This window comes from Silurus meridionalis, chromosome 17 (assembly GCF_014805685.1).
Source record: "Silurus meridionalis isolate SWU-2019-XX chromosome 17, ASM1480568v1, whole genome shotgun sequence".
Classification (NCBI taxonomy): domain Eukaryota; kingdom Metazoa; phylum Chordata; class Actinopteri; order Siluriformes; family Siluridae; genus Silurus; species Silurus meridionalis.
The window spans coordinates 22235737-22262325 of NC_060900.1; the positions used below are offsets into that span (position 1 = coordinate 22235737).

Here is a 26589-nt window from a genome sequence, read left to right on the forward strand (position 1 = left end):
AAATGTGAAGTTTTACATATTCTCTCTCCATGTGTTTCTCCTATTATCTAAAAACATGCTCACATGTGTTTTGCCTTACTATATATTACCCCTGATATAAAGTGTGTCTGATTGTGTGTGCGTGTGGTGGTCCCTTACTGACATATTTCCCAGATTTAATTCCCATATTGTACCCGATATTCTTAGGATAAGCTCTGGACCCAGCTCAACCATGACCAAAGTAGTAGTGCATGAGAATGACAGAAATGCAAACTGAATGGTAGCAGCATTATTATTGCTTTTATTAATGAGTGTCTGATTTGTTTGTGTGTGTGTGTGTGTGTGTGTGTGTGTGTGTGTGTGTGTGTGTGTGTGTGTGTGTGTGGTGCCCACACAGGCACTGAGATGTTTCACAGCGTTAATTCCCATAGTGTACTTGGTGTTCTTGGAATAAGTTTTGGATCCTTCTCAAACATGATAAAGAATTTGCAGTAGTGCGTGTGTATGACAGAAATGCAAACTGAATAGTAACAGGATGATTATATAGATATAGTAGTACAATATAGATTATATATTAGATGATGTGCACAAATACAAATGAGTAACAGAAGATTGGAGGATATATTGTTATATTGTCAAAGACAAATAAATATGCATAAAAAGTTTAAAAACAGTTTTTTACAGTTTTACAGTACAGACCAAAAGTTTGGACACACCTTCTCATTTAAAGAGTTTTCTTTATTTTCATGACTATGAAAATTGTAGAGTCACACTGAAGGCATCAAGGGCTATTTGACCAAGAAGGAGAGTGATGGGGTGCTGTGCCAGATGACCTGGCCTCCACAGTCACCGGACCTGAACCCAATCGAGATGGTTTAGGGGTGAGCTGGACCGCAGAGTGAAGGCAAAAGGGCCAACAAGTGCCAAGCATCTCTCGGGGAACTCCTTCAAGACTGTTGGAAGACCATTTCAGGTGACTACCTCTTGAAGCTCATCAAGAGAATGCCAAGAGTGTGCAAAGCAGTAATCAAAGCAAAAGGTGGCTACTTTGAAGAACCTACAATATGACATTTTTCAGTTGTTTTACACTTTTTTGTTATGTATATAATTCCATATATAATTCCACATGTGTTAATTCATAGTTTTGATGCCTTTAGTGTGAATCTACAATTTTCATAGTCATGAAAATAAAGAAAACTCTTTGAATGAGAAGGTGTGTCCAAACTTTTGGTCTGTACTGTATATATTATACACATTGAATATATAAAGTAAGTATGTGTTTACCTTTTTTTAAATATAATTATTGAACCCTTAGTGGTCAGTGAGGGTGAGTTGAATTGGACCGGACCACCGCTTGGGCTTCCCATTGGCTACCTGAGTTCATCCGGGTACTGAGTGCGAGCTGGCCTATGAGGCTAACGCTACCAATATGGCGGAGGTAAGAGGGAAAGCTGGAAAGAAGTGTCAGATTTAAAATCCGTCTATTTATTCATTTCGAGTGCCGGGTATTAATTTTATAGAAGCAGATCGTTTAGAAAACTCTCTATTTGTCATACTGTGTTGTTTTTTCCTTATATGTCGGTATTTCCTATTAAAAAGATGTATTTATAGAGGGATGGACCAGGGCTCGATAGGCCTTTTTTTTGCTGTCGGGTCCCGTTAGCTAGCCTAGCTGTCCGCTCAGAGCCGCGGCGAGAACACGGCCGACAAAACTGCGCTTTTCCCTCCCATTACTTGTCGCCCCTTATTTTTTTAAATACTCAAGCAAAAATACGGGAATTGCTTTTGTAATTATTTTCCAGATGTTCTGTGCGTGTTAAGGGGTCGTTTGTTTGCAGTGTATATGTGGGAATAGTGAAATACGGCTGTATTTCTTGCACTAAAGGTTTGTTTATGTTTTTTTTCCCGCAGCTCGGACATAAGCAGGGTTGCTCCCTTAGCAAAAAAATAAAAAAAATCGTAAATGCTAATATAAAAACTTCTCGGAGTTTTGCGCAAATGTGCAAAACGTTTTGCATTTTTTCTATGCGTTAATTAAATTGTAATTGAACCGTTTTATGAATTCATAGTGATGCTTATCCGCTCTCATCAGGGCCTCTGGACTAGGGAGCTGTGTAAAAGCCGCCAGTTTGAATATGGACTGTGCTCAAACATTATTCTTTTTTTTTAAACTCTTTTGGGATTTGTATTTATTTTTTTTTCTGAAAATATGTCTATTTGTCTCTTCCCAGGCTTCCCTCGGGAGTTCAAGCCCTGGTACGTACCAATATATAATGTTTGTTTACTAATACGTTGTATTGCATGTTGCATTCTGAGTTCTGGAAGTGTGTATATATATGTGTGTGTGTGTGTGTGTGTGTGTGTGTGTGTGTGTGTTGTGGTTAATGCTCTCTGTCTACAGTTGGCTCTCTGTCTTCGGAGGATCATGACTTTGACCCGACAGCAGAGATGCTGGTTCATGAGTATGATGATGAGAGGACTTTAGAGGAAGAAGAGGCACAGGAGGAAGATAAGAACTTCAGTGCTGAACTGGCTGATCTGGAGAAGGTGAGCTTTTAAACCAGCAGCCCCCACAATTTTTTTTGCACGACAGACTAGTTTCACGCAAGACAAATTTTTCCACGGCTTGGGGAATAATGTGTATGATACAACGTGCATGATATATTATGCACAATAATGTGCATGTTTTATTATTATAATACATATCATATTATTTTTCATTTACTTATTGCATATATGAGGGAAATTCTACTCCACTCATTAATGCATAGTTGGTGGGAGCTTCATTTATTTATGCATAGAAAAGAAATGAGTAAAAAAACTGGGAAAGTACACAGGGAAAGTGGTCATCTTTCAAAATATTATTTGCTGCTCATTAAATATTGTTTTATCTCTTCTGTGTTTTCTTACACCAGAAATTTTTTTTCAAGATTTTCATTAAGTGCCATCAGTGCAATATATTTTTTATATCATGTATTTCACAGTGCTTGATTTTGATTGCTCCAAAAAACGCTGTGTAAATATAACAGCAGTTCTGATCATATTTCTGTGTGTGATTGAAATTGTAGGTTTATATTAGCATGCTCATACATAATTGTTTCTGTAGTAAAATCATTTTCTGTGATTTAATAGAATAAAGCATATTGCACAAAATGTAACCCTTATAATAAATTATTGAAAAATTTTACCTTTTAAAAAAAAAAAAAAAAAAAAGAGAGAAAATATTTCATATTGTTATGGTGGAGTTTTCAGTAATGTGACTAAAAAAACTGGTTACTGATATTTATTTTCTGAACAGAAAAGTTTTTACCTGCAGATTTCTCACTATCATTCTAAGCTGCAGTTTTTTGTCTTCGAGCAAAATAAAGAAAGTGGAATGAGGGATTATATACCTGCAACAACATAAGTGATAACAGGAACTAACTTGTATTATGTCTGTGCAACAACATTAAATGAAAATTAACTGTTTAATTGTCATTGCCGTTAAAAAATTGACAGTAATAATTGACAAACTGCTGTAATAGAATAGGAATAAAACATTCACGTTTGAAAACTATTACTAATCCTGACTTGTTTTATACCCTATCTAAATATAATATTTAGCAAGTTTTTAATTTGTTTTTGTGCTAAGTTACTGTAAATTTACTGTCAAATTTCATTCCAATGTCCACATTACAATTCACTGCATGCTTATTGTAGATTGCAGCCTTCGTTAAATGTTTGCTTTATTTAAAAAAGCAAAAACAAAGAGATGATATTAAACAGGAAAAAAAAACACTGTCTGAAATGTATCAAATTGAGGCTGCTTCAAAAGTCTAATTTATCTGAAATTCTGTCTAACAGCAGGGCTGATAAAATGCAAAAATCGGTTACTAATTTGAAGAACCAGACACAGGAATAATTAAATTATTTATCCCAACACACAAGTTTTTTTTCCATGAGGACTGTATTAGAATTTATTTACATTGTCATTAAACTCTAATACCAGGACATGCCTGCCATGTAATCCAAATACAGCTGGATGCTACTATTTTGCATTTCTGCTCAATGTAACACATGTTTACTGGTAAATTGAATAAAAGGATAATAGTAATCTATGTTTGATGGATTCTGATTGCAGGAAGGGAATATGCCTCTTGACGAACTATTGGCCATCTATCGTTATGAACCATCAGTCAGCACGACTGCAGGGTCGAGTATGGACAGCTCTTCTGGAGAGCTAGCTGATGACCTTCCGGACATGACCTTGGATAAGGTAAGCTGTTTTTGTGTTCTGTGATTATTTTAGATAATTTGTTTGGTTTATTCAGTTTGTGGGGGGAAAATGGAGATGATGTTTTGGGCTTGTCTGTAGGAAGAGATAGCAAAAGATCTGCTGTCAGGAGACTATGAGGAAGAGACACAGTCTTCAGCTGATGATCTGACCCCATCTGTTACCTCCCATGAAGCCACAGACTTCTTTCCCAGAACACTCAGATGTGAGTCAACGGAAAAATATTGAACTAGTGTTCGCAGATTTTATAATTTTACATGAGTTTATTTGAACAAATGTTACTTTGAAACTGCTATTCACATAACAAACATAACATTTTATGACATGAAATATTATATAGACCAAGGAGTATAATATTGGTTAAAAACACAGCACATCATGATTTGTAATAAAGTGTAAAGTATTTCAGTAATACATTAATTTTATCAACCAATGTGATTATTGCTTTTTTTATTACTAATACCTCATGAGTTTTAAAATTCAGTGTACTGGACAAAAATGCTCATATCTAAACAAAGAACATAATAAAAGTCTATAATAATGGATGAATATGTTCTAAATAATTTTATAGATAATTTTATACAGTGTTTGTTTTTTTTTTTTAATGGAAAATAGTTTAGGATGACAGTGGAAATGACTTTATCACCTAAATCTGATTGAGTCTGTGATGTTGATAATCCTCTCTTTACAGACTTTTTTTTGGAGGTTCTTATGGTGATTCATTGTTAACTTGGTTTCACTTTAATCTTTTTCATTTTTTATTTTAATGCCAGTAATCATTTAATGATCCACTTTGTTTCTAATCTCAGCCAACACTACATATGACGGTGATAAAGAGTCTGAGGGAGAGGAGGAAGGTCTTAGTCCAGAGGATTCAAGGAAGGTCAGTGTTTGAATAGACTTAAATAGTACGCTGTAGTAATATATGTGGTTAAAGACCCAGTTACATGTTCTTTTGTAGCTTGTCAAGACATACCGTATTTTCCGGACTATAAGCCGCTACTTTTTTCTCACGCTTTGAACCCCGCGGCTTAAACAATGAAGAGGCTAATTTATGGATTTTTCCGGGTTTTTTCCCGGTTTCACAAACTTCAAGCCAAAAAACTGAGCGACATAACATTAGACCAATGAAATTGCCGATCGGGTTCAGGTGAACCAATGAAACTCTTTATATTAAATCAGATGCGCTCCCACTGAATCGGGCCGCACCACGTCATAAATATGGATGCGGTTCCTCTGACGTTTGACCTGCCGCTCACTCGGACTGTCAACAGGAAATGCGAATCATTCGTCACGCTGAAAACAACCGGGCATGAAAAAACACACTTCACCTGTGTTCTGAGCTGCACGGCATCGGGAGAAAAGATTCACCGATGGTGATTTTTAAACGCACAACGATGCCAAAAGAAAAACTCTCGAGAGTAATAGTTGTGAAAGGAAGGAGGAAGACAGTGAACAATGACTTTTTTCGGTAGGCTACTGTTTAGATACAAGCCGTGTAACAGACACTGTCATTCATTAAAGCCTGTGTAAAGTTCATTAGTTTCAGTGTAGACACCGGCTTATAGACAGGTGCGGCTTATTTATGTTCAAAATAAAAATCTTTGTCAAATTCAGTGGGTGCGGCTTATATATAGGTGCGCTTAATAGTCCGGAAATTACGGTAGTTAAAACTCGTTGTGTTGTGTTGAGGTTCAAATGCAAATAGAGTGGATTTTCTTCCTTTCCAGGAAATAATGGTTGGAACGCAGTACCAAGCAGAGGTTCCTGTGGGCTTGAGCTTCTACTCTGATGACAAAAGTGAGTGCCTTAGTTGATTTAAACATTTTAATTTTAACAGGGAATATGGATAGTTAAAAATAATGATATTGATAATTTAGGTGGACATTTAATGCAGTTTATATATTCTTTATAATAAGCTGAAGAGGACTGATCAGTAGTTTAGATGGCCTGGGCAAAGAAATGTTGTTTGCCGTTAGTTTTTAAAATATTTTAATTAAAATTTTCTCAGTTGACAAAAAGATTAATTTGAAATGAGTTAAAATGTCTGAAACATGCTTGTGCTACTTCATAGCTTGATTTACAAGTCAGATTAATTTACATGCATGTATTATTAATATTTAAGAAAATAATTGAAGAATTGCACTTTTTTTCTTTAAATAAATTTTTTCATACTTTCTAAGTTTTAATGTTTTTTTTGGGGGGTTTTTTATGTATATTTCCTAGAGTTGTTTATTAAATTACTAATTAATTAAGTAATCAATTGTAATTTGTTTTACAGTGTTTGAAGAAGAGGATCAGTTGCTCTGGTGCCCTGACTTTTTATCTGAGAGGAAAGTGGAGGACTACCTCAGAAAAGTGCTGTCTCAGACTGCAGATGTTAGCACAGATAACCCTACATTTGGAGGACACATACGAGACAATGAACAGGTTTATATCTTCAGACTACACAGAGCAAAGCTTTGACCAATACTTTATTTAAACATCATGCATAGCTCTAAATTGAGTGCCTCAGAAATATTGAAGTATTTCCAAATAGTCTTAAAGTCTATTATTAGATGTGTTTGCTGACTGAGTTTACATCTGTCTCTTTACAGGCTTTGTACGAACTTGTGAAATGTAACTACAAAACATCCGAGGCCCTAGTGGGATACTGTAATAATCCTAAATCCTCAAAAGGTGAGTTTCCTAACATTGAACAAGTTCGTTGTGTCAAGTTCGTTTGAAATCTTAAAGGTACTCAATCACTTGGTTATTGTTTGTGTAGCAGAATCACCACCCTGGTCTGAAGAGGAGTGTAGAAATTTTGAGCATGCGCTACAGATTTATGAAAAGAACTTCCATCTAATTCAGAAAAACAAGGTTGGTATGTTTTTTTGTGAATAGGACAAAGTTTTAACGTTTATTTTGTTTAACTTTCAGAAAATTCAGAAAAACAAAAATTGAAATGTGGTCCTTTTTAATTCATTCCCTTTTCAAACTGTGACCTTTAGGTTCCAACGAGGACAGTAGCAGAATGTGTGGCCTTTTACTACATGTGGAAAAAGTCTGAACGGTTTGACTATTTTGTTCAGCAAAACCGGTTTGGGAAAAAGAAATATAGCATTTACCCTGGTGTGACGTAAGTAAATCATATAGCTTACAATAAATAATTGTTGAATGTGATAGAAAAATGTACATATAATTAGATTTTTCCTGTTGCTCTGTGGTCACAAACTAGGGTACTAAAAAAATTGACCCAATAAAACAAATGTAGTTAATAGTATCAGGAGAAAAAAAAGAGTGGGACACATCATTAGCCATATCAGTAACAAACAGTTCATTTCATACGTAAAGAAAATCTTGCAAATATTCTTCAAAACAATAGTTATAGTTGTGTTTTCCACCTCATAGAGACCTGATGGACCGATTAGTGGATGAAGCAGAGGGTCTGGCCGTGGACGGCTCTTCGTCTATGTGTTCAGGAGGAGGTGGAGGGAGAATGGAGGTGTCTGCGGAACAGCAGCTTGGCCTTCTCAACACAATCACTGCCAGTGACCTTACAGGTGAGTGTCACTCTTTGGAAACCATGAGCAAAGTCTCAGTCTAACCCTAACCCATAAGAAATTTAATTTGCTGTCAAGTTCAGTTTAATTTAACTTCTTTGGTAAAAGCCCATAGTAATTTTCTTGCATTGGGGTGCTTCTTTATAGAACATCACATTCAGGATGGAGGACACTCATTATAGAAGTGGTTCTGCAGATATTCTAGAGAAGAAGGTTTTAGAGGCATTCAAGACGAGTATTTGTTTTGCATAATTCACCACATTGTGGACAGTGTGAACTTGTACAAACTGGAGCAAACTTACAGCTGCGCTGCAAACAGAACCTGAAGTTGTTCTTTTTTGTTTTTGTATTGATTTATTCTGTAATTCTGGTGTATAAATTTAATATAGCTTTTGCAACTGAAAAAAGCTGAATCTGCGATCTGATCCATTGAAGCATGGATAAACAAACACAGAATTTGCTTGCACCACAAGAAAATGTAGTATCTATGACATGCATATTCACAGCTGTACGCATTTTCCTCTACTATGTTCCATAGATTTAAAATAGACGCGCTTGTGCATGGCTAGACTTATTTGGATAAAGAAATGGTTTACCATTCTCTTTAAAACTACCATATCCTACTCACAGTGTGACATGGCGCATGCCTGAAGTTCAAAATACTGTTGTACAATTTAGAGCAAAACAAAAATGGTTTATTTGGCACTTTTATGACTAGTCTGTCTGAAATACATATGTATATGAATGTGTGTGAATGTCTTTACTCCAGATTCATTTAGAAACTTCCAAATGACAAACTGTAATGTATTGTAGTGTGAGTCTTGTAGCTTAAAGCCTTCGAATAACACTGAACTAAATCTAAACTAAACAAATTAAATCGACCGATGATCCTCTAAAACCTTTTTCACATGGCCAAGCATGTTTTTAAAGAAAATAATAATAAATATAGATAGAATTATGCACAGATTATAGCAGTTATAAAAATAATTCCTGAGAAACATGCAATCCCCTTGCCCTCAGGCTCAGGCTCTTACTGAGCTCTTAAACACATCCAAATATTAGTGTTCCAGGTTAATTAGGTTATGTAAAAAATTTTTAGAATGGCTAACGGACAAACCAGTATTATTTCTTTATTTTATTAAATTTTTATAAATCATTTTTTTTTCTTCCTCTTTTCTCTCCAGCTCTAAGTAACAGCGTGGCGTCCGTGTGCAGTCAGGCCGATGTGAGCTGCTTAGATTCGTCTTACTTCCCCCCGTTGGAGACTTTCCACCGTGGAGGGCTGACTCATGATGAAGCTACTATGGGTTACGGAGCAAACGGTGATGCTGGCTGCCTAGGCGTCCTCGATTCGACTCTGTATCGATCGGAGCTCAGCCAACTCAGCGTGTGCAGCAGCAAGGAGTGCGAGCGTCCCTCCAAACGCCTTCGGATGGGCCTTGCTGACTCGTTCATCAACGACACACACCGCATCACGGGGGCCAAGATGGCTGTGTCGCTAACGGACTTCAGCAGCATAGCGAGTGGAGACGCGAGCGCTTTCATCAGCTCACATTCACGCCATCACCAGCACACTGCACTGCAGTCTGACTGAGATACACACACACACACACACCCTGCTCCCAAACTGTACAGATCCAAACACTGACTGAACTTTGGTTTATTTTCTAATTGTGTATAAATATACTTTTTGTAATATGACATCAGTGATGTCTTTATTGTACAGAGCTACGAAGTCTTGGTTTCTCAAGAGTTTAAATAGCCATTTATTTTTCTGGTTCTTTAGATGATATCGCTATATCAGCACCGATTTACAGTTGAACATAAATGCTGGAGGTAGAGAGCTGTTATAGTTGCTCTCATCATAAACTCATCCCTGTAACCGAAGCCTTCAGTTTCACTTTCCTGTGAAAAAAAGAATTGTTGCCAGAAACTGCATTGAATTATTTTATTTTATATATTTTATCACTTGTAAGTTGTTACTTTTTTTTTTTTTTTTTTTTTTATTGGTACTGTTTTTGATGTTTACACAAGCCGAGAGACATCGGGGTTCGGTAAATGTAGCATTTTGTATATCAGGAAACTTTTTTCTCTTAAAATTGGGGATTTGCAGCAAAACCACATATCTATTACAATGAAGAGCACTTCTGACAAGCTAGAATATTTTGGCTACCACGTTTCCTGTGGTGTTTAGTTTATTTAGTTTATTTTAGTTTTTGCTCTTGTGAATGCATGCCATGTGTCCTGCCTGCATTTTTAGGAAACGTGAGCTTGCCATTGGCTATTAGTGTTTTGTAAGGCGAGAATTCCGTATTTGTCCGATTTGTTAGTAGCTGTGATTGTTCTAGTTTGGCTGGCTCTAAGTGTATTTAAGCTTTAAGGATTCACCTTTAGATGTTCAACTCCACATATCATCAGGGTTTAACATGAACCTCTTGTGGAGGGTCTGGTAGAATGAGTATTGGGGTGCCAATATTATTCCCTCCTCTAAGACCTCCAAAAAAAAAGGCAGCTGAAACATTAGGTACACCTTTTAACTAGGACATGTGTTGATTGATAAGTGAGCAGATGGTGTTTTACTCAGTCCGATTAGTTTATTGAGGTTTGGGATCAGTAGAAAAATTGTGTCCTACAATGAAAATTAGTAAAAGTCAGCCATGCAAAGTTTGGTGACAGCATTACACATTTTCTGTTGTGAATATGCTATGTCGCATAGATGCTAAGCTATCACTCACTGAGGGTTTACAATTAAGGTTAAAAATGAAACTTCTTTAGATTTCACTATAAACACCAGTCTGCCATTACGGGTCACACACGTGCGGTTATGGTAAACCTAATATTAGTTAACGCTTTGGTTGTTGTTGTGATTATTTCAGAATCAGACATTGTGCCTGATGTACTGAAGACACTCGGATGCTTCGTCCTATTTGGTAGGCTTGCTGTGGTGTTTAAAACTCCCTTCTAATTTTCTGCCATTTTTGTGTACTGTATGCACTGAGCAAATGGGACTCAAAACAAGGAGTTTTATTGTTCTGTGCATCCAGAGTACAAAATACTGTTAATTTTTTTTTTCCAGACATTTTTTCAAACATGAACATATTTTGGGGGACGGTCAATGCAAAATATATATATAAATCTATATCAAATAAGGTTCTTGTTTAAAATGGCAATAACATGTAGATATGTAAAGATTGTTTAACTGTTATTTCTCTTTAATATTCCTTAAAGACATTTCGTTCTTTTTTTGAACAATTTTTTGCAGTAAGAAACATTCCTGTAATTATGAGGCTCTTTTGCAAATTACCACTAAAATATTACAAGTGGGAGATGTATTGAGATTTGCATTGGCACATTTCTCTTTGGTGATTTCTTTCGGGACGCTCCACTCCAAGTGCAAGACGATTAATTTCGGCTCACGCGGGTGTGGAAACGCATTTCATTTGTTCTCATTAAAAGAAGCTGCTATTAATCAATGTGAAAATCTGCACCTGATGTGTACAGAATCACTGAGCTGGTGGTTGAAATGCACTGCTGCTGCTGTGTGTGTGTACGTCCAGGAGTCATGCTGGAGTAGAAAGTGTCTTGCAGATGTTTGACTGGGATTTTTTTCAATGCAAGATATAATGGATAACTCAAGGCAAGGACACACCTGTTGAAAATATGTGGCTTTGGTTTTCTGTCATAGTAAGAAATGGGTTGTGGAAGAAAAAAACTTTGTGCATCAACACTGAGTTTTCTGCTGGAGTGAGAATGTAAAAACAAAAATGTTTTCCTTTTGTTTTGTTTTTTTACCTTTTTTCAGATCAAGATCGTGTTTTTCCCCCACTCACTGCATGTGAAAGTGGTTCAGTTGATAGCTCCTTGCTTTGTCTCCTCGTGTACACTGCCATGTTACATTCCTGTCAGATGTGCACTGAGGCAAGTTTTTCATATTTAAATATTATATAAAATGATAAGAAAACTTAGTGTGGGAGTTGTATCGAATTACACACCTCGTTTCTAAATTGCTCAAAAGTATTCAGTAGATTTGGGTTTTGTGTATTTATCACATTCATTTCATTCAACAGAAAATATTCATTCATGGGAGTAACGTATAATAAAAAAAGGAGTTTGGGGGCAGAATACGAGTGTGAATAACAGCAACATGTAACTATAAAATGTTTATACAGAAATATAGACAATCATAACATTTAATAACTGAATTATTCCAGCATATTGTTTATAACATGTAAATACAATTATATTGCTTTTTTTTTTTTTTTTTTTTGCATTTGTTTAGGCATTATTTTGTATTTTTTTTTTTTGTTCTACTTTAATACTTGATGTAAAACATCCAGAAATAAAGCTCTGGAAACAGTTGTGAGAGAGTTTAAACTCTCATTTTTCCCTTACATGTGCAGTGTATGTGTGATTACTACAGATGAGAATTTTTATACATCTCTCTGTACCGAGAAAAAACTTTACCATAAACTAATTTATAATTAAAGTCCAACAGCAAGCAAAAAATACACCATGGCCATTTTTTAAGCTGTTTATACCAATGTTTTAAAACAAACATTCTACCTGAAATGCTATTTATCATGTGTTCAGGGATCTGGTCACAAACCTTTTAATTAAAAAGTGGCAAGAGATCAAACTATCCATAAAACAACAGTTAAAGCTAAAAAGATAAGCCTGAATTTTATCATAATATAAATCTTATACACAATTATAACTTGAATAGAATATATAATCTGCTTGATTAAGTCAATATGGAAGTCATTCCAGATATATTTTTCCCTAGTAAAGTAAAAGACAAAGCACACTCATATAATTGAATATAAATTTAATACCCCAATTTACACACGGTCCATACAGTGAACCGATATTCCTTCTTGTGCCGAACTACCACACCGACACTGAGTAGCGTGTCTTTGGGGTGAAGTAGTGAAATGATCTACTTGTAATAATGTGGATGGCTGATGATAAACAGAAAAGTCGATTTATAGTTCAATGCAGCTCGAAATAACTCTCTCCTCAAAAAGTCCATCCTGCAAACATAACACTTAGGTTGAAATGAGGAAAACTACCTGTCCCTTATTTAAGAATTATATATTTTTTGAAAATCACCCCTATATACAGTTGAACAGTGACTTTTTATTCTTGTAAGGTGAAGCCCTCTGTCCATGGCCTCTACAGCTATCAGTGCTGGAACAATTTAATGATGACTCGTCACTCAGGCCCACCGCGCTGCAGGAACAAGAACAGAACAAAACTAGGGTTGACAAATGATGAGAAATACAGCAATATTAACATATACAAGTAGTTACGTTTGCGTGTATTGACACATTGGTTGTTGCAGTAACAGTGCAGGCAAGTGGATGCAAGTAGAATTTGTCTTGAATTATTATGGTCAAATTGCTCTCTATGTTATCCATGTGGTCTCCATGTTAAAAAAATGTCTGGTATTTACAGTGCATTTAGAAAGAATTCAGACCCCTTTACTTTTTCCAAGTTGTTGCAACCACTATCGTGCTTTATTTTTAGGATGGTTTTGGGCAGGGGATGTGCGGTGCCTGATTTCCTCCATACAGAACGTTTAGAATTGAGACCAAACAGTTCGATCTTGGTTTCATTAGATCAGATCAGAGCTTGTTCCTCACAATCTGTAAAACCTTCAGCAGGCTTCCATCTAGCCACTCTATCATAAATCCCAGATTGGTGGAGGGCTGCAGGGATCACATTTATTTTTTTTTTTTTGTCATGTTGCAGCCTGATACTACAATCATGGTAATCAAATTCTTATTTTTTTCTTATTAATCCACACTCAGAATTCTAGAAATGTCTGTAAAGAAATGTATTTTTTTTTTAAAAGAAAAATGAAATTTCACATGTATATGTAAATTAGCTCAGGTGTTTATACATTAACTGGAGTCTACCTGTAGCCTTCTCTATAGAGGGCCTCACAGCTAACAATGCATATCAGATCAAAAACCAAGCCATGAAGTCAAAAGAACTGCCTGCAAAGCTCCGAGACAGGATTATTGCTAGGCACAAAAAGTTTGTTGTAACACTGAAGATTCCCCAAAGCACAGTGTCCTCTATAATTCTCAAATGAAAGCAGTGTGGCACAACCAGGATTCTTCAAAGAGCTGGTCACACAGACAAACTGAGAAATCGGAGAAGTGCCTTAGTAAGAGAAGTGACCTGATGGTCCGGAGATCAGGTGTGGAGATGGGACAACAAAGTTCCAAAAGGACATCCATCACTGCTTCCTCCATTAATCTGGTCTTTAGGCAGAGTGGCTAGATGGAGTGAACAGACTCTGTAGAACAAAATTCTCTGGTCTGATAAAAGAGATTTAACTGTTTGGCCTCAATTCTAAACATTATTTCTGGAACAAATCAGGCACTGCTTATCACCTGTCAAAAAAACATCCAAAAAGTGAAGCATGAAGGTGGAAGCAACAACTGAAAAAGTGAAGGGGTCTAAATACTTTCTAAATGCACTGTAGCTCAAGTATTAATATACAAAGGGGGTAGATGGTGTTATAATAATAATAATAATAATAAACTTTATTTTGTATAGCGCCTTTAAAAGAAATTTCTCAAAGCGCTTGACATAAAAGATAACATTTTTCTAGAATATTACATGTTTTTGCACACTGAATGCACTAGAGATTATGCATAGTGTTAGCACTGAGAATGTACTGAAACCCTGGTCATGAATCCACAGAACTGAGATTTAATCCTCTCAACCACAGTCGTTGTCTTCTTCTTCTTTCAGCTTCTCCCACTAGGGGTCGCCACAGCAGATCATCGGTTCCATACCCCTCTGTCCTCAACAACTACCTGCATGTCTTCCCTCACCAAATCCATAAATCTCCCCTTTGATCTTCCTCTTTTCCTAATTCCTGGCAGCTCCATCCTCAGAATTCTCCTACGGATATACCCCATGTCCCTCCTCTGCACATGTCCAAACCATCTCAATCTCTCCTTCCTCACCTTGTCTCCAAAACGTCCTACATGCGCTGTCCCTCTAATAAACTCATTTCTAATCCTGTCCATCGTCGTCACTCCCAACGAAAACCTCAACATCTTCAGCTCTGCTACCTCCAGCTCCACCTCCTGTCTTTTACTAAATGCTACTGTCTCTAAACCGTACAACATCTCAGGTCTCACCACAGTCCTATAAACTTTCCCTTTCACTCTCAAAGATACTCTTCTATCACAAATCACTCCTGTCACTCTTCTCCACCCACTCCACCCTGCCTGCACTCTTTTCTTCACTTCTCTAACACACTCTCCATTACTATGCACTGTCCCAGGTACCTGAACTCCTCCACCTTCTCCACCTCTTCTCCCTGCAACCGCACCACTCCACTGCCCCCCCCTCTCATTCACACACATGTACTCTGTCTTACTCCTACTGACTTTCATTCCCTTTCTCTCCAGCATGCACCTGCACCTCCCAGGCTCTTCTCAGCCTGCTCCCTACTCTCACCACAAATTACAATATCATCTGCAAACATCATAGTCCAGGGAGTCCTGACCTCGTCCATCAACCTGTCCGAACCCCTCAACCACAGTAGTAGAGTAAAAGAGTGCACGTGTGCACACACACACACAGGCTCTGCCTCAGCACTAACCTGAATATAGTCCATCTCCTCGATTGCAAGGGCTCGTCGCCGGTATCTTTGTGGAAGCTCTTTAACAATAGTGATGCTGTCTGGTGTGCCGGGGAGTCGACTGATGGGTCCAGTGGGTCTGAGAGCTGGTGTAGTGGACTGCACTGCTTCAGGTGTCGGTGTGTGTGGCATGTTGGCTATGAGCAACTTTATTGCTTCTTGCACTGAAAAAAAAATAAATATTATGTGAAATAAAACACTATGAAAAGTTTCTCTGATGGTCAACTAAAACATTTTTTATAGGTGTCCCAAAAATGTGTCAGGTTTAATGTAGCAGTAAAAGAGGCTTATTAGCAACAATGTAGCAGTAATACCATTTCAATATTGCACATTTTTGCCCTTCTCTCTTTCTCACTCTCTTTCTCCTTCTCTCTCAGTCTCAAAAAGAAAAGCAAATGCCATATTTCCCCTGTTTACATATAATTAGTGTCCTCCATCTTCTACCAATTTAATCTTAAAACATTATAGCAGTAGATAGCACTGTCCACTACTGTTAGAGTTACTCAAATTTGCAAAGAATAATAATCAAATGGTCCCTTAATATGAAAAAGCTTCATCAGAAGAACATCAACAATTATTACACTTCAGCCATTCAAGCTACATCCAAATTACCCCTGTAAAAATAAGTAAAGTGATTAAAATATAGAACAGATCAACTGGTTGGTGTGTCTGGATTTTGAGACACATAATTATATTATATTCATTCGTCATTCATCACAGTTATTATAAATAATCAGCAGAAAGATACAATGATACACCCTGACATTACTATCCCAAACACAGTCATTTTCACAATAACAGCACAACCAAAAATGTTTGCTTCCTCTCACAATACAAACATTTACAAATAAATAAAAATGAAATCAAGACCTTCTGACCAATCAGAAGCAATAAATTACAGCATCAGCATATAATAATTAAATGCTTAATGGGTATTGAATGTTGAATATAAGTATTGAGTGCTAAATGAATATTGTTTATGGTTATGGTCATATTTATCAGACCTTAGCTCTGTTATGTTTAATGTTCACGGCCTTTGCACTTTGGTCTGTTATTAACGACTTTTCGTTCTTTTTGTATACTGTGTATGTGGAAGAATGATAACGTTTGAGTTGATCTAGTTGAGTTAAACTGTGCAAAGAAATGGAGAGTGTATTAGAGAAGTGAAGAAAAGAGTGCAGGTTCTGTAAACTGGGAGGTGTGTTGTTCATGCTCACCGTTTGGCCTGGGCATGTCCTGGCGATTTGGGAATTTGATCCGTGGTGCATGAGGTCGCACAACCTGTAAAATGGACAGAATGATGATGGAAATGAAGAAACCCTAGTGTTTCTTTCTGTTCTTTTCTTTACAGATATAATACATTGACGCTGCACTTCTTGATTGTGTTTAGAAATATCCCGAAGACCTATTATATAAATGTCTATAACATATAATATATTGCTGTCAGGGAAGTGTTTGAACATAGCTTGTTATACTGACACAAGGACACCTGAAAAACTCAACACAGCAACTCTGGGTATAAAAATATAACAGCTCAAGGTCACGTGATCAGGCTAAACAACCTCTCTGTTTACAATCCAAACTTACAGATGAGAAAGATGTCAATATTTTCACTACGAGACAATAAACTTTATGATTCATCCAGAACATTTATGTATTTACCTGCACGACCCGAGCGGCAGCCGCCATCTTGCCAGTGCTAACCTTACTTCCCATTGTGACCTCCCAGAACTGCTTCCGGGTTAAACAAGGGAGCTGTTGACATTTTCAAGAATTAGATAAATGGGACATTATTTGATTGGATTTGCAATGCATGCGATCAATTATAACTATAAATATATATAAAGGTATTACACAGAAAGCTAAAAAAAATTAAGGGTGCAATTTTATACTAAGTTTATACATAACAACGTGCTGAAGACCCATTACCATCATCATATTCATCATGTTTATCATTTAGATAATTTACAGAATATTTTTATCATATTAAACATTTGGGTTGTGGGACATTTAATGGAAGACATTAGCCAAATTGTGTGCCAATCACAATCCTCCATGTAAATGAATATTAGCCAGATATCTATTTGCGTATTATATTTATATTATATATATATATAAAAGCTTCACTCTTACCTAAACATCTCTATCGTTCTACGACCATTTAATTTCCAATACAATCCTGTTACAATAACAGAGGTAGGCTGGAGGAGAAAAACCAGTGGCTGAATTCCAAATAGTTTGACCTTCAACATATAGTGCACTAGAAATGGAACGCTAGATTATTAATTTATACAGGATGTAGTACACTAATATTTAAAGCATAAAGTATGTATTTGAGATACAGCCTGTGGCGCACTGATGGCCGCACAGGAGGCGTGGCTTTGCAAGAGCAAGGCGTGGTTTAGTTTAAGTCGAGACAAGTCCGTGTCACGTGACATAGGACTTCCGGGCGGCGGTAAATTTGGTTGTTAGCAAAAACTCGTCGGCTAGTCAGCGAGGTGATTAAAACCAACGGAAAACGACAGTAAGCTTTAAGTGTATTTCTTACGTATTTTATTATTATTTGTATGTGTCTCATTGTTTCGTATTGTTTTCTCATTGAATAAATTCACCTTTACTGCAAATTAGTGAAGCAAAGTATAAAAGTTTACGCATCTTCATCTACAAATCAGAATTGGGTGTATATACAGATTGTAATAACTGGTATACAACATTTTCTCTTTCTCTGATTAATTGTCCTATTTCCCCAAAAATGGCGTCCTGACTCTAAGCTTGTACAACTCAAAGTGATGGACATGTATTCAACTAGAAAAGGTAGCCATCTAACAACATTTCAGTGTAACAGATGTTTCCTTTTGTTATTGCAGATGGATTCTGAAGATACTGATGTTGCTGGAGTAAATGATCATCTCTCATCATCCATTTCACCTATCCATTTACTGAGGTGAGCTGGAATTCATTTATATATAAACGTATAATGGATATATAGGAATATAAAAGGCTTTAAATTGAGGACAAGACGCTGCGTGTGTATGTAATTACATTGTGTGTGTGTGTGTGTGTGTGTGTGTGTGTGTGTGTGTGTGTGTGTGTGTGTGTCTCATCAGGATGAAAGAGATAATGTCTAACCAGTGCTTTGACATGAATATTAAGGTCAATATGGGTAAGCTAAGAAGCACATATCCATTAATATTTACAAACATTGTTTTTAGGATCTGAGTCACATCTTTATTTCATCAGCAGGCAAACTGAAGTTTTCTGAAACATTGGATGCTGAAGCAGATCTGTAAGTCTTAATCTGACTGGGAAAAATTAGTCTTTCTCTATGATATGGCTTTGAAATTGAAACCGTTCTCTTTTTGTTATCGTCTTCAGGGCCAGATATGAAAAATCAATCGAGGAGGCAAGAACGTCACATTTCAACAAAACGCTGGCCCTACACCGGTAACACAACCTGCTTGCAAGTTTCCTGATCGTTGTGATTGTGTTTGTGTCACAGTTATTCAGTGTGAAGTTAAAGTCAGGTTGGAATTGTAATGTGGTGAACTGTGTTTTAGGATGCAGGTTTGGAATGTCATCATTGAGAAACTGATAAAGAAGAATGCTGAGGAAGTGTGAGTGCATTCGTGGATCAAATTTAATTTCATGTTTTCAGCCATGTGTGGTTCTTCCTTATTCTTATAGACAGGTGTCCACAAACTTTTGTCTATATAGCTAAGTAGCTGATGTAAAATAAATAATGAAACAGCATGTCAATGATTATGATAAAAGGCATGATCATTTTTATAAAATACATTGTCATAATATTGTTACATAGGGCATTGAAGGCACTTGTTGATGAAAATGCCGATCTCTGTGAAAAGACCATGAAAGTAATAAAGGTATTGTTTTATATATTTGTTTAAAATATCGCTTTAACACTGAAATTTGTTAATACCTGTATGTTAATAGTTTTTAATTTATAACACCTAAAATCTGTCATTACATTTTTCATATATTGTATAAATCATCCATTACATATGTTATTTGTTCCATGTGATTTAGGAAACTCGAGAACTTCAGGACCAAATAACAGACATTCAAAAGGAGAGACTTGGTACTTACTACTGTTACTTTCTACAATTCTGTGAGAACCTCTGCTGTACATTTTAATTAGATTTTTCTGTATAAATTTCTTCATATTTATAATGAAATAAACATGTCTTATATAAACCAATTAATGCTGGAACACTAAGCATAAGAAGGATGTTCTGTGTGTTTGACTGCATTGTATATTTTCCCAGAGCTGAAGGGTCTCATTAAGAACAAGATGCAGGAGATCAATGAGCTGAAACAAATGGGAGAGAATCAGGGTGAGGTGCAGAAGCGGGCCATGGAAAGAGCAGAGGAAATCCTGCAGAAGTACAAAAAGATAGCTACCATTTCTCAAAATGTCCTTCGAGTACGTATTTGTTTTTTTGGCACTCTAATAGTTTTACATTAACATTTCACCCATACCATAAAAGATACTAAAAAAACATCAATTAAGAAGTGAATTCTGTATTAAACCGGCAGGTCTATTCCTAAAAATGTCTGTTTTGTTTTCCAGGGAATCATCCTTGCGAGCAGGGTGAATTGGATCGATGATCCAAAACTGAGAGACATTGCCATGGCGCTGGAGAGCATTCCTAACTGAGGAGGACTTTTATAAACAAAATACACAATAACATACTGCCTACTGTATAGATTTTTATATAGATATCTTGTAAAATAAGTAAAAAATAGTTTGCTTGGTGATAATTTTTTTGCTGAACAAACCACACATTCCACACCTGCTGTGGAATTTATCATATGGGGGAAAAAATGTCCAAGTCCACATGTACAGTAACTATTTTGTGTATAAATGTAAATTTGTGCTGACAAGGAAACCCTTCTCTGTGACAACACAAGATATCTTAAATATAGGATGCAGGTTAATCCGAGTTAAGAATGTAACAAACATGACCATTGTATGTGTGTACATACATACACACTCTATATATATATATATTTATATTTATATTTATTTATATATATATAAATATATTTATATATATATATATATAAAAAATAAATGTATGTGCATGCCTTTACTCAGTTCTTCTGTCATCCTGGTGTTTTAAAACATTTTATTCATCACCAGTAACTTTTGTCCTGGTCAAACCAACTGAATCTGGGTTTAACCTGAGAACATTATCTTAGATGGAATGTTTACTTTGTATCAAGTAAGTAAACTCTAGAGTGCTTATGGGATGGTAGGGGACTCCCACAAAGACACATAGAAAACTACTCACTGACAGAAACCAAGCTCAGGTTCAAATTGGGGCCCTGAGGCAGATTTTTTTTTTTTAATGGAATGAAAACTCATTTAGTAAAGATGTAAATGCTTAAGGTTGCACACAAGATGCATCAGTATTTCTCCATGATTTCAGTACCAAGACAAACATACGAGTTAATGTGATACTTAGTCCCACTCGTGATTTTCACTTCTGCAGTTTCCCAAATCTTGTTTAGAAAGCGTTACTAAATTTCCAAAAACCAGAAAACATGGAGAAGTGCATGATTCCATTACTATACATTTTATTTTTTTATTTTTTATTGTAAAAAATGATTTATAGCCATTAAAAGAAATTGTACATACAAATGTAAATCAATAAGTAGACACAAAACTGTTCTTTATACTTTCACCACCTGTGCTGCTATACAGGGGCTCACTCGCTTCCCTTCCTCGTGCACTGGGTTCTGCTGGATCAGTAAGCGCCCGTAAGTTCCTCCTACCTGCCCTTTGGTCAGACGTGCAGGATTGATGCACACGCAGCCAATCACATCCTGAAAAAGCAGTTTAGATACTTTTAATTAAGTATACGTGTTGGATTTATATAATATAATAATGAATACAATCCAATGAATATATTGGTAAGAGCCACATTACCTTAATGAAATAGCGCAGTTCAGAAGGGACGATGAGAATATCGGGAGTGAGGGGCAGCTGGCCATACTGCTGGAACCTTTCATAGTCCATATTGACCTCCTCAGCAGGGGGGTATAGAGGGTAATAACTACAATGTAAACGAGAAACTTTAAGAACAAGCTAAGAGACAAGAAGTAAAGCTGTGCTATCGATATTTCCCACCAACCTCCTCTGAGTCAACATGTGCTTCATGATCCGAGAGAATCGGTCTGAGCCTGTAGCACTGCAACAATAAACATACATGTACCATTTCCTCCTCCAGCAGTGACAAGTAATAGCACTTCGGATGTCACTTTATGTTTCTGCACTCTATACAATTGTTATAATTGTAATTATAATTAGTACCCCAAATTCTTACCAGCTGATTTCCTCAGCTCCCATGTGAAACAGAATGTCTGTAGATGTCATACCAAATGCAACACCACCAATCAGGAGTGTGCAAGGATCTGGGGCTAAGGTCACTCTCTAGGGTGCAAAATCAGACATAGTGAAGTTACCAAAAGGGTTTATTTCCACTATACAGCAGTTTCTATTTCGGTTTCAGAGAAACATAAAGGGATAAAATTACTGGAACATCGTCTTTCTTCAAGTCTGGCAGAGTGAAAGGGGGTTGGGGGTAAATGTAATGATGATGTACATCTCGCTGAGAGGGAACAAACACTAACTTGCAGCCTGTCCTGAAAGGGGGGGGAAAAAGATATTAAAAACAGAAAAATGAACACATACAGCAAAATGGACTAGTGTCTGTAATACACACCCTCTGGTTCCATCCACAATGCTCTCTATACATTTGGAGAAGATGGTTTCAAATGTTTCTGTTACCTGACCTTTCTGTGAAACAATCAGACAGTCTGCATGTAGTGATGTTTCAAAAAATTTCAAACATAAAAAAAAAATATAATAATAATCTACCTCAATCTGCTCATGTTTGGAATCAACAAACGGTCCAAGCTGTGTTAGAAATAGAACATAAGAGATGCCATGTCAGGACAAATACATTAATACAGACAAGACATGAAATGAAAAATCTGAAGGATAAATAAATAAACATAATTCCATTATAAGCATGTTGTTCTTACCAGAATGCAGACATCAGGCCTGTCTTTATTAATGATGTTAATCAGGTCAATTAGAGGGTCGTAGGTCAAGCTGTCAGAAGGGGTGTATGGCCCACAGGCTACTAATACCATCACAGGCTCTGAGACGGCACCCAAAAACACAAGTACAATTTATAGAACACAGTGAGCTGCTGTGTATTAAAACAGGACAATTCTAACAGTTTTTCTTACGGTCATTCATTTCCTGCTTTAGCTCCGGACTTGAGTAAAAGGGCAATGGAACACCCTGGAGAACATGAAAAGACAAGCGAGATAAAATGTAAGATATATTACAAAAATACAGTAATAGTGTTAATTCTATACCAGACACATACCTCATAGAGTTTGGAAGCAACAAACCTCGAACCAGAAGTGTTTAATCCTTCCATGATGACAACCTGAAACAACAGCTCAGTTTCTAGTTATTGTTTACAATAAAACGGTATTAGTCTGTAATACCGATGTATGTACTCAATCCACCTCTATGAGGTAAAAATAACATGCATATACATTTGTGCTCACCTGTCCAGGAAAGAGCGAGTAGTCTTTGAGCTCGGACAAATCTACAGGCACCTGTCTGGCCCCGTGTTCCTGACTCGCCTCCAACAGTACTGACTGAGCGTTCAGCTTCCCGTTACTGTCACAGCACACCTGACCTAACACAGATACGGTGTCCTGCACAAAGATACCAAGCTGAGTTAAACAATGTAAAAAAATATTAAATCAAAGTTAGCAATCAGATCAGGAAGCAAGAGCTTGATGTACCTGAGCAGGAAGCGAGACGGGAGAAAATTCCTCTATGCTGAAGTGGGATCTTAGCTCCTCCCCCAGCAAGTCAATCTTCTCAATCAAAACTGAAGAAATCGCATAATAAGTCTATACTACTCTGAAATGTATATTCTTCCTTATAAACTTCTATGATGGCAAAAAAAAAATTATATAATGGTTTAAATAGAGGAATTATTGTGAATGAAAACTGGGTTATATTAGACAGGCTACAATTCTTGCCCCTCTTCCAGGTGTTCTTTTCTTCCATCTATTCTCTGATCTTCTGTACTTTAAGTGTGTAAAGCCTGAACTAATGCTTTTAACAACAATAATCAATATTTCACTTTCTATCCCAGTAAAACTCCATTCTATTGTCAAAAATGTATGATTATTAAAACAAACAATTCAATTATTATTATAAGCAGATATTCTATTGAGAAAACAACTTATTCCACTCTAGTAAAACTCAATGAAATTTTACAATGAAAAAACTAAATTTTTTTTATATAAAACTCAATGCAACTCTTAAGACAGGATTTGTTCTTGCTGATCAACTTCTATTCTGATAAAACAGCTTAATCATACAGCGATCAGGCATAACTTTATGGCCACAGACTAACACAGCATAACACTATGACAACCTGCCTAATATTGTGATGGTCTCCTTTTTGCTGCTTAAACACACCTGAACCGTCAAGCATAAAAGCATTAACTTCTTCAGCAGTTTAAGCTACAGTAGCTCGTCTGTTGAATTGGACCACAAGGGCTAGACTTAGCTGAATCAATGAGAATTGGCTGCCCATGAACTTGTCGCCTTCCTTGGACCACTTTTAAAAGATACTGACCACTGCAGACCAGGAACACCCCACAAGAGCTGCAGTTTTGGAGATGCCCTGACCCAGTCGTCTAGCCATCACAATTTGGCTCTTGTCAAACTCAAATCCTTATGCTCGCCCATTGCTTTAAATACATCAGCATTGAGGACAAAATGTTTACTTGCTGCCTAATGTATCCCACCCACTAGCAGGTGCAATGATGATGAGATAATCAGTGTTATTCACTCACCGGTCATGATGTTAAAATGTCATAATATTATGCCTGATCAGTGTATATAATTTATATCGCTTTGGCTCAAATAGGGGAGATTTTGTGATATACAAAATGCTATCTTTGGAATTACTGTGCCAATCTGGGCAGGAAAAGGTAATAAGGTGGACATACCATCTCGTATATCTCTGAGCCTCTGGAACATGTATTTATAGGAGCTGGTGAGCGAGTCTTCAGGTCCCTCAAAAAAATCCACGTGCACTGCAGTCTGACCCTTTCCTGTCCAGCGGGGACCCTGCACAGCACCGAATGTGGCCACCACCTCTCCACGTGCACCACGCGCACTGTACTTCTGAGAAGGCGTCGCACTGCGAATGTACATGCACACGCAAACAGTTATTAGCAAGCAGGTAAGCACAGCCTAAAGTGAAAGAAATAAGCATTTCACTTGTAGCATATTTTTTTAAGAATTTAATTGATTAAGATATCAAGAGCAGCTGAACCTATCCAAATCAGCAGGAAAGGTATTATCTATGCCAGGAGAGAACAGTATGTGTGTAGATTTACCATGGAGAGAAGCTGGCAGGTGAGAACAGCAGACCCGGACTGGACAGTCGAGCAGCAGTGCGTTTGGACTTGGGATGTTCTGGAGTGGTGAGAGTGCGCTTCTGAGAGCCCTGAGACACACACACACACACACACACACACACACACTAAAGCAACAGCAATGAGACCATTTAAAAAAAAAAGAATTGTCATTCAACAAAACATGTCCCACCTTCCCTGGTGTTGTGTAGGAATCTAGTAAATTCTCTTCTTCCTCTTCTGCTTTAATTCTGGTCAGATAGGGATAAGAAATCCACCAGGATGTGTACCAAAACTCAAGCAATGCACACATCAAACCTAACAGCAGACCACAACATTGTGCTGTGTACACACACACACACACACACACACACACACACACACACACAAATAACTAAGTAGCTGACACGTTCCTCCATGTTACTATTGTGAGATGGGGTACTCATCTGATTACCACAGACTTTTACACACAATGTTACATAATTATTGACAAAGTCTAAGTGAGAACACTATGCAATAGAAGAAGGATACAGGTCCTGGATGGAGTGAACATCCCTGGTGGTGCTGAACTTGCTGCTCTTTGATGAGCCTTTGTTCTTCAGCTTTTTGTTCAAAATCTGCAAATAAGTAGTGTAGGTGTACAGATAAATCAGTAAGGAATTCTTCATGTTTCTTCAGCATTTTATGCTGAAATACAAATTTTTGTACATGAAAACCAGTTTATTTTAGACAAGCTATGGGTCTTGTCCGTTTTAGGTGTTCTTTTCTTTCATAGTTTTTAAAAATGGTCTCTAAACTTTACAGTCTGGGATGAACTCATCAGAGCAGATGTGTGCAGGGAGGATAAACTGTTGCTCGTGGTGTGCTCACCTCATGCTCGAATATCTCCAGGTTGTTGAGCGTGAGCTTCAACTGGCCTTTAGTGGTGCTGAAAGCGACCCACTCATACACAATATCCTGTCCCTTCAGTCTGTGGCACATACACTGCTCCAGCACTGGCGCACACACACAAAACACACACAGAGAGAGAGAGAGAGAGAGAGAGAGAGAGAGAGAGAGAGGTAAACATAAATGTAAACATGAATGTAAACATGAATGTAAACATGAATGTAAACATGAATGTAAACAAAGTACTGAGTGCGTGCGTGCTCACTTTTGTCCAGCACCGCGTCCTCCTCACAGGAGATATCAAACGTCTCCAGCTCCAGTCTCAAGTCTTCCGCCGTCACCGCCGCCATCGTGTCCGGCTGGAGACAAAAACTTCGCGCTTTTATTTCTCCTCTTCAATTCAATTTCACCTGAGACAAAAACAGGAAAACTCGTCATGAGGACAGAATACTGACGCGCTTTCATAAAGCACTGTGTGCTAACGGCTAACGTTAACGCGCGAGCCAACAGGAACAAGCTTCATCCTATTTCCCAAATCAAAAACAAATCCTTAAAATATTATCTATTTTGTTATCTCTTCAACACGGAATAAAAAGCGTATTTACCTGCTCGTTGTGATAAAATAACTCGCACTCTGTCACTACTATCGCTGCTGTGGATTATATGACAAGTCAGGATTGCCGCGAAAACAGCATCCAGACGTCACTTCCGTTCTCTTTGTTTCCACATTCGCCACTAGTTGGCAGTAAAGC

The 26589-nt window shown here is 37.1% G+C and overlaps 4 protein-coding genes across 7 annotated transcripts; 2 read left to right on the top strand and 2 right to left on the bottom strand.

The window, feature by feature from the left end:
- Positions 1–1387: 1387 nt before the first annotated feature.
- Positions 1388–9498, top strand: mier3b (mesoderm induction early response 1, family member 3 b). 3 transcript variants are annotated; one of them, XM_046870807.1, is made up of 13 exons: positions 1388–1417; positions 2211–2235; positions 2381–2526; positions 4100–4234; positions 4334–4457; positions 5062–5135; positions 5983–6052; positions 6534–6682; positions 6850–6931; positions 7020–7114; positions 7246–7373; positions 7646–7797; positions 8982–9498. In XM_046870807.1, exons 1-13 carry the CDS (start codon positions 1409–1411, stop codon positions 9389–9391), a joined length of 1599 nt encoding a protein of 532 aa, XP_046726763.1. In that variant the 5' UTR covers positions 1388–1408; the 3' UTR covers positions 9392–9498. The 3 variants fall into 3 exon arrangements, with proteins under 3 accessions (XP_046726763.1, XP_046726764.1, XP_046726765.1); XM_046870808.1 differs by having other exon boundaries at positions 7023–7114; XM_046870809.1 differs by lacking the exon at positions 1388–1417 and adding an exon at positions 1448–1864.
- Positions 9499–12607: 3109 nt separating this feature from the next.
- Positions 12608–17755, bottom strand: mrps36 (mitochondrial ribosomal protein S36). Its single transcript, XM_046870817.1, has 5 exons — positions 17597–17755; positions 17126–17218; positions 16681–16744; positions 15425–15627; positions 12608–13026 (listed from the first exon to the last, which is right to left on the bottom strand). Exons 2-5 carry the CDS (start codon positions 17177–17179, stop codon positions 13009–13011), a joined length of 339 nt encoding a protein of 112 aa, XP_046726773.1. The 5' UTR covers positions 17180–17218; positions 17597–17755; the 3' UTR covers positions 12608–13008.
- Positions 17756–17845: 90 nt separating this feature from the next.
- On the top strand, positions 17846–20574 carry cenph (centromere protein H). 2 transcript variants are annotated; one of them, XM_046870815.1, is made up of 10 exons: positions 17846–17987; positions 18331–18407; positions 18571–18626; positions 18704–18749; positions 18839–18907; positions 19021–19077; positions 19281–19344; positions 19508–19559; positions 19747–19904; positions 20052–20574. In XM_046870815.1, the coding sequence occupies exons 2-10, from the start codon at positions 18331–18333 to the stop codon at positions 20136–20138; spliced, it is 666 nt and encodes a 221-aa protein (XP_046726771.1). In that variant the 5' UTR covers positions 17846–17987; the 3' UTR covers positions 20139–20574. The 2 variants fall into 2 exon arrangements, with proteins under 2 accessions (XP_046726771.1, XP_046726772.1); XM_046870816.1 differs by having other exon boundaries at positions 18707–18749.
- A 470-nt stretch (positions 20575–21044) lies between these two features.
- On the bottom strand, positions 21045–26588 carry pola2 (polymerase (DNA directed), alpha 2). Its single transcript, XM_046870806.1, has 19 exons — positions 26443–26588; positions 26103–26247; positions 25820–25944; positions 25481–25566; positions 25143–25200; positions 24932–25041; positions 24539–24732; positions 23315–23403; positions 23072–23224; positions 22885–22947; positions 22742–22796; positions 22532–22650; positions 22365–22403; positions 22210–22283; positions 22021–22129; positions 21811–21917; positions 21619–21675; positions 21414–21540; positions 21045–21310 (listed from the first exon to the last, which is right to left on the bottom strand). The coding sequence occupies exons 2-19, from the start codon at positions 26185–26187 to the stop codon at positions 21158–21160; spliced, it is 1803 nt and encodes a 600-aa protein (XP_046726762.1). The 5' UTR covers positions 26188–26247; positions 26443–26588; the 3' UTR covers positions 21045–21157.
- Between the last annotated feature and the right edge of the window lies 1 nt (position 26589).

Coding starts and splice junctions, on each gene's coding strand:
- mier3b (XM_046870807.1), top strand. Junction 2,236..2,380: donor CCTCGGGAGTTCAAGCCCTG/GTACGTACCAAT, acceptor CTCTGTCTACAG/TTGGCTCTCTGTCTTCGGAG. Junction 2,527..4,099: donor AACTGGCTGATCTGGAGAAG/GTGAGCTTTTAA, acceptor TTCTGATTGCAG/GAAGGGAATATGCCTCTTGA.
- mrps36 (XM_046870817.1), bottom strand. CDS start 17,179: ATGGGAAGTAAGGTTAGCACTGGCAAGATGGCGGCTGCCGCTCGGGTC. Junction 16,745..17,125: donor CTGCCGCTCGGGTCGTGCAG/GTAAATACATAA, acceptor TCCATTTTACAG/GTTGTGCGACCTCATGCACC. Junction 15,628..16,680: donor GGACATGCCCAGGCCAAACG/GTGAGCATGAAC, acceptor TTTTTTTTTCAG/TGCAAGAAGCAATAAAGTTG.
- cenph (XM_046870815.1), top strand. CDS start 18,331: ATGGATTCTGAAGATACTGATGTTGCTGGAGTAAATGATCATCTCTCA. Junction 19,078..19,280: donor AAGAAGAATGCTGAGGAAGT/GTGAGTGCATTC, acceptor ATTGTTACATAG/GGCATTGAAGGCACTTGTTG. Junction 19,345..19,507: donor AGACCATGAAAGTAATAAAG/GTATTGTTTTAT, acceptor CATGTGATTTAG/GAAACTCGAGAACTTCAGGA.
- pola2 (XM_046870806.1), bottom strand. CDS start 26,187: ATGGCGGCGGTGACGGCGGAAGACTTGAGACTGGAGCTGGAGACGTTT. Junction 25,201..25,480: donor GTTCACTCCATCCAGGACCT/GTATCCTTCTTC, acceptor CTATCTGACCAG/AATTAAAGCAGAAGAGGAAG. Junction 23,404..24,538: donor GCTCAGAGATATACGAGATG/GTATGTCCACCT, acceptor CGATTTCTTCAG/TTTTGATTGAGAAGATTGAC.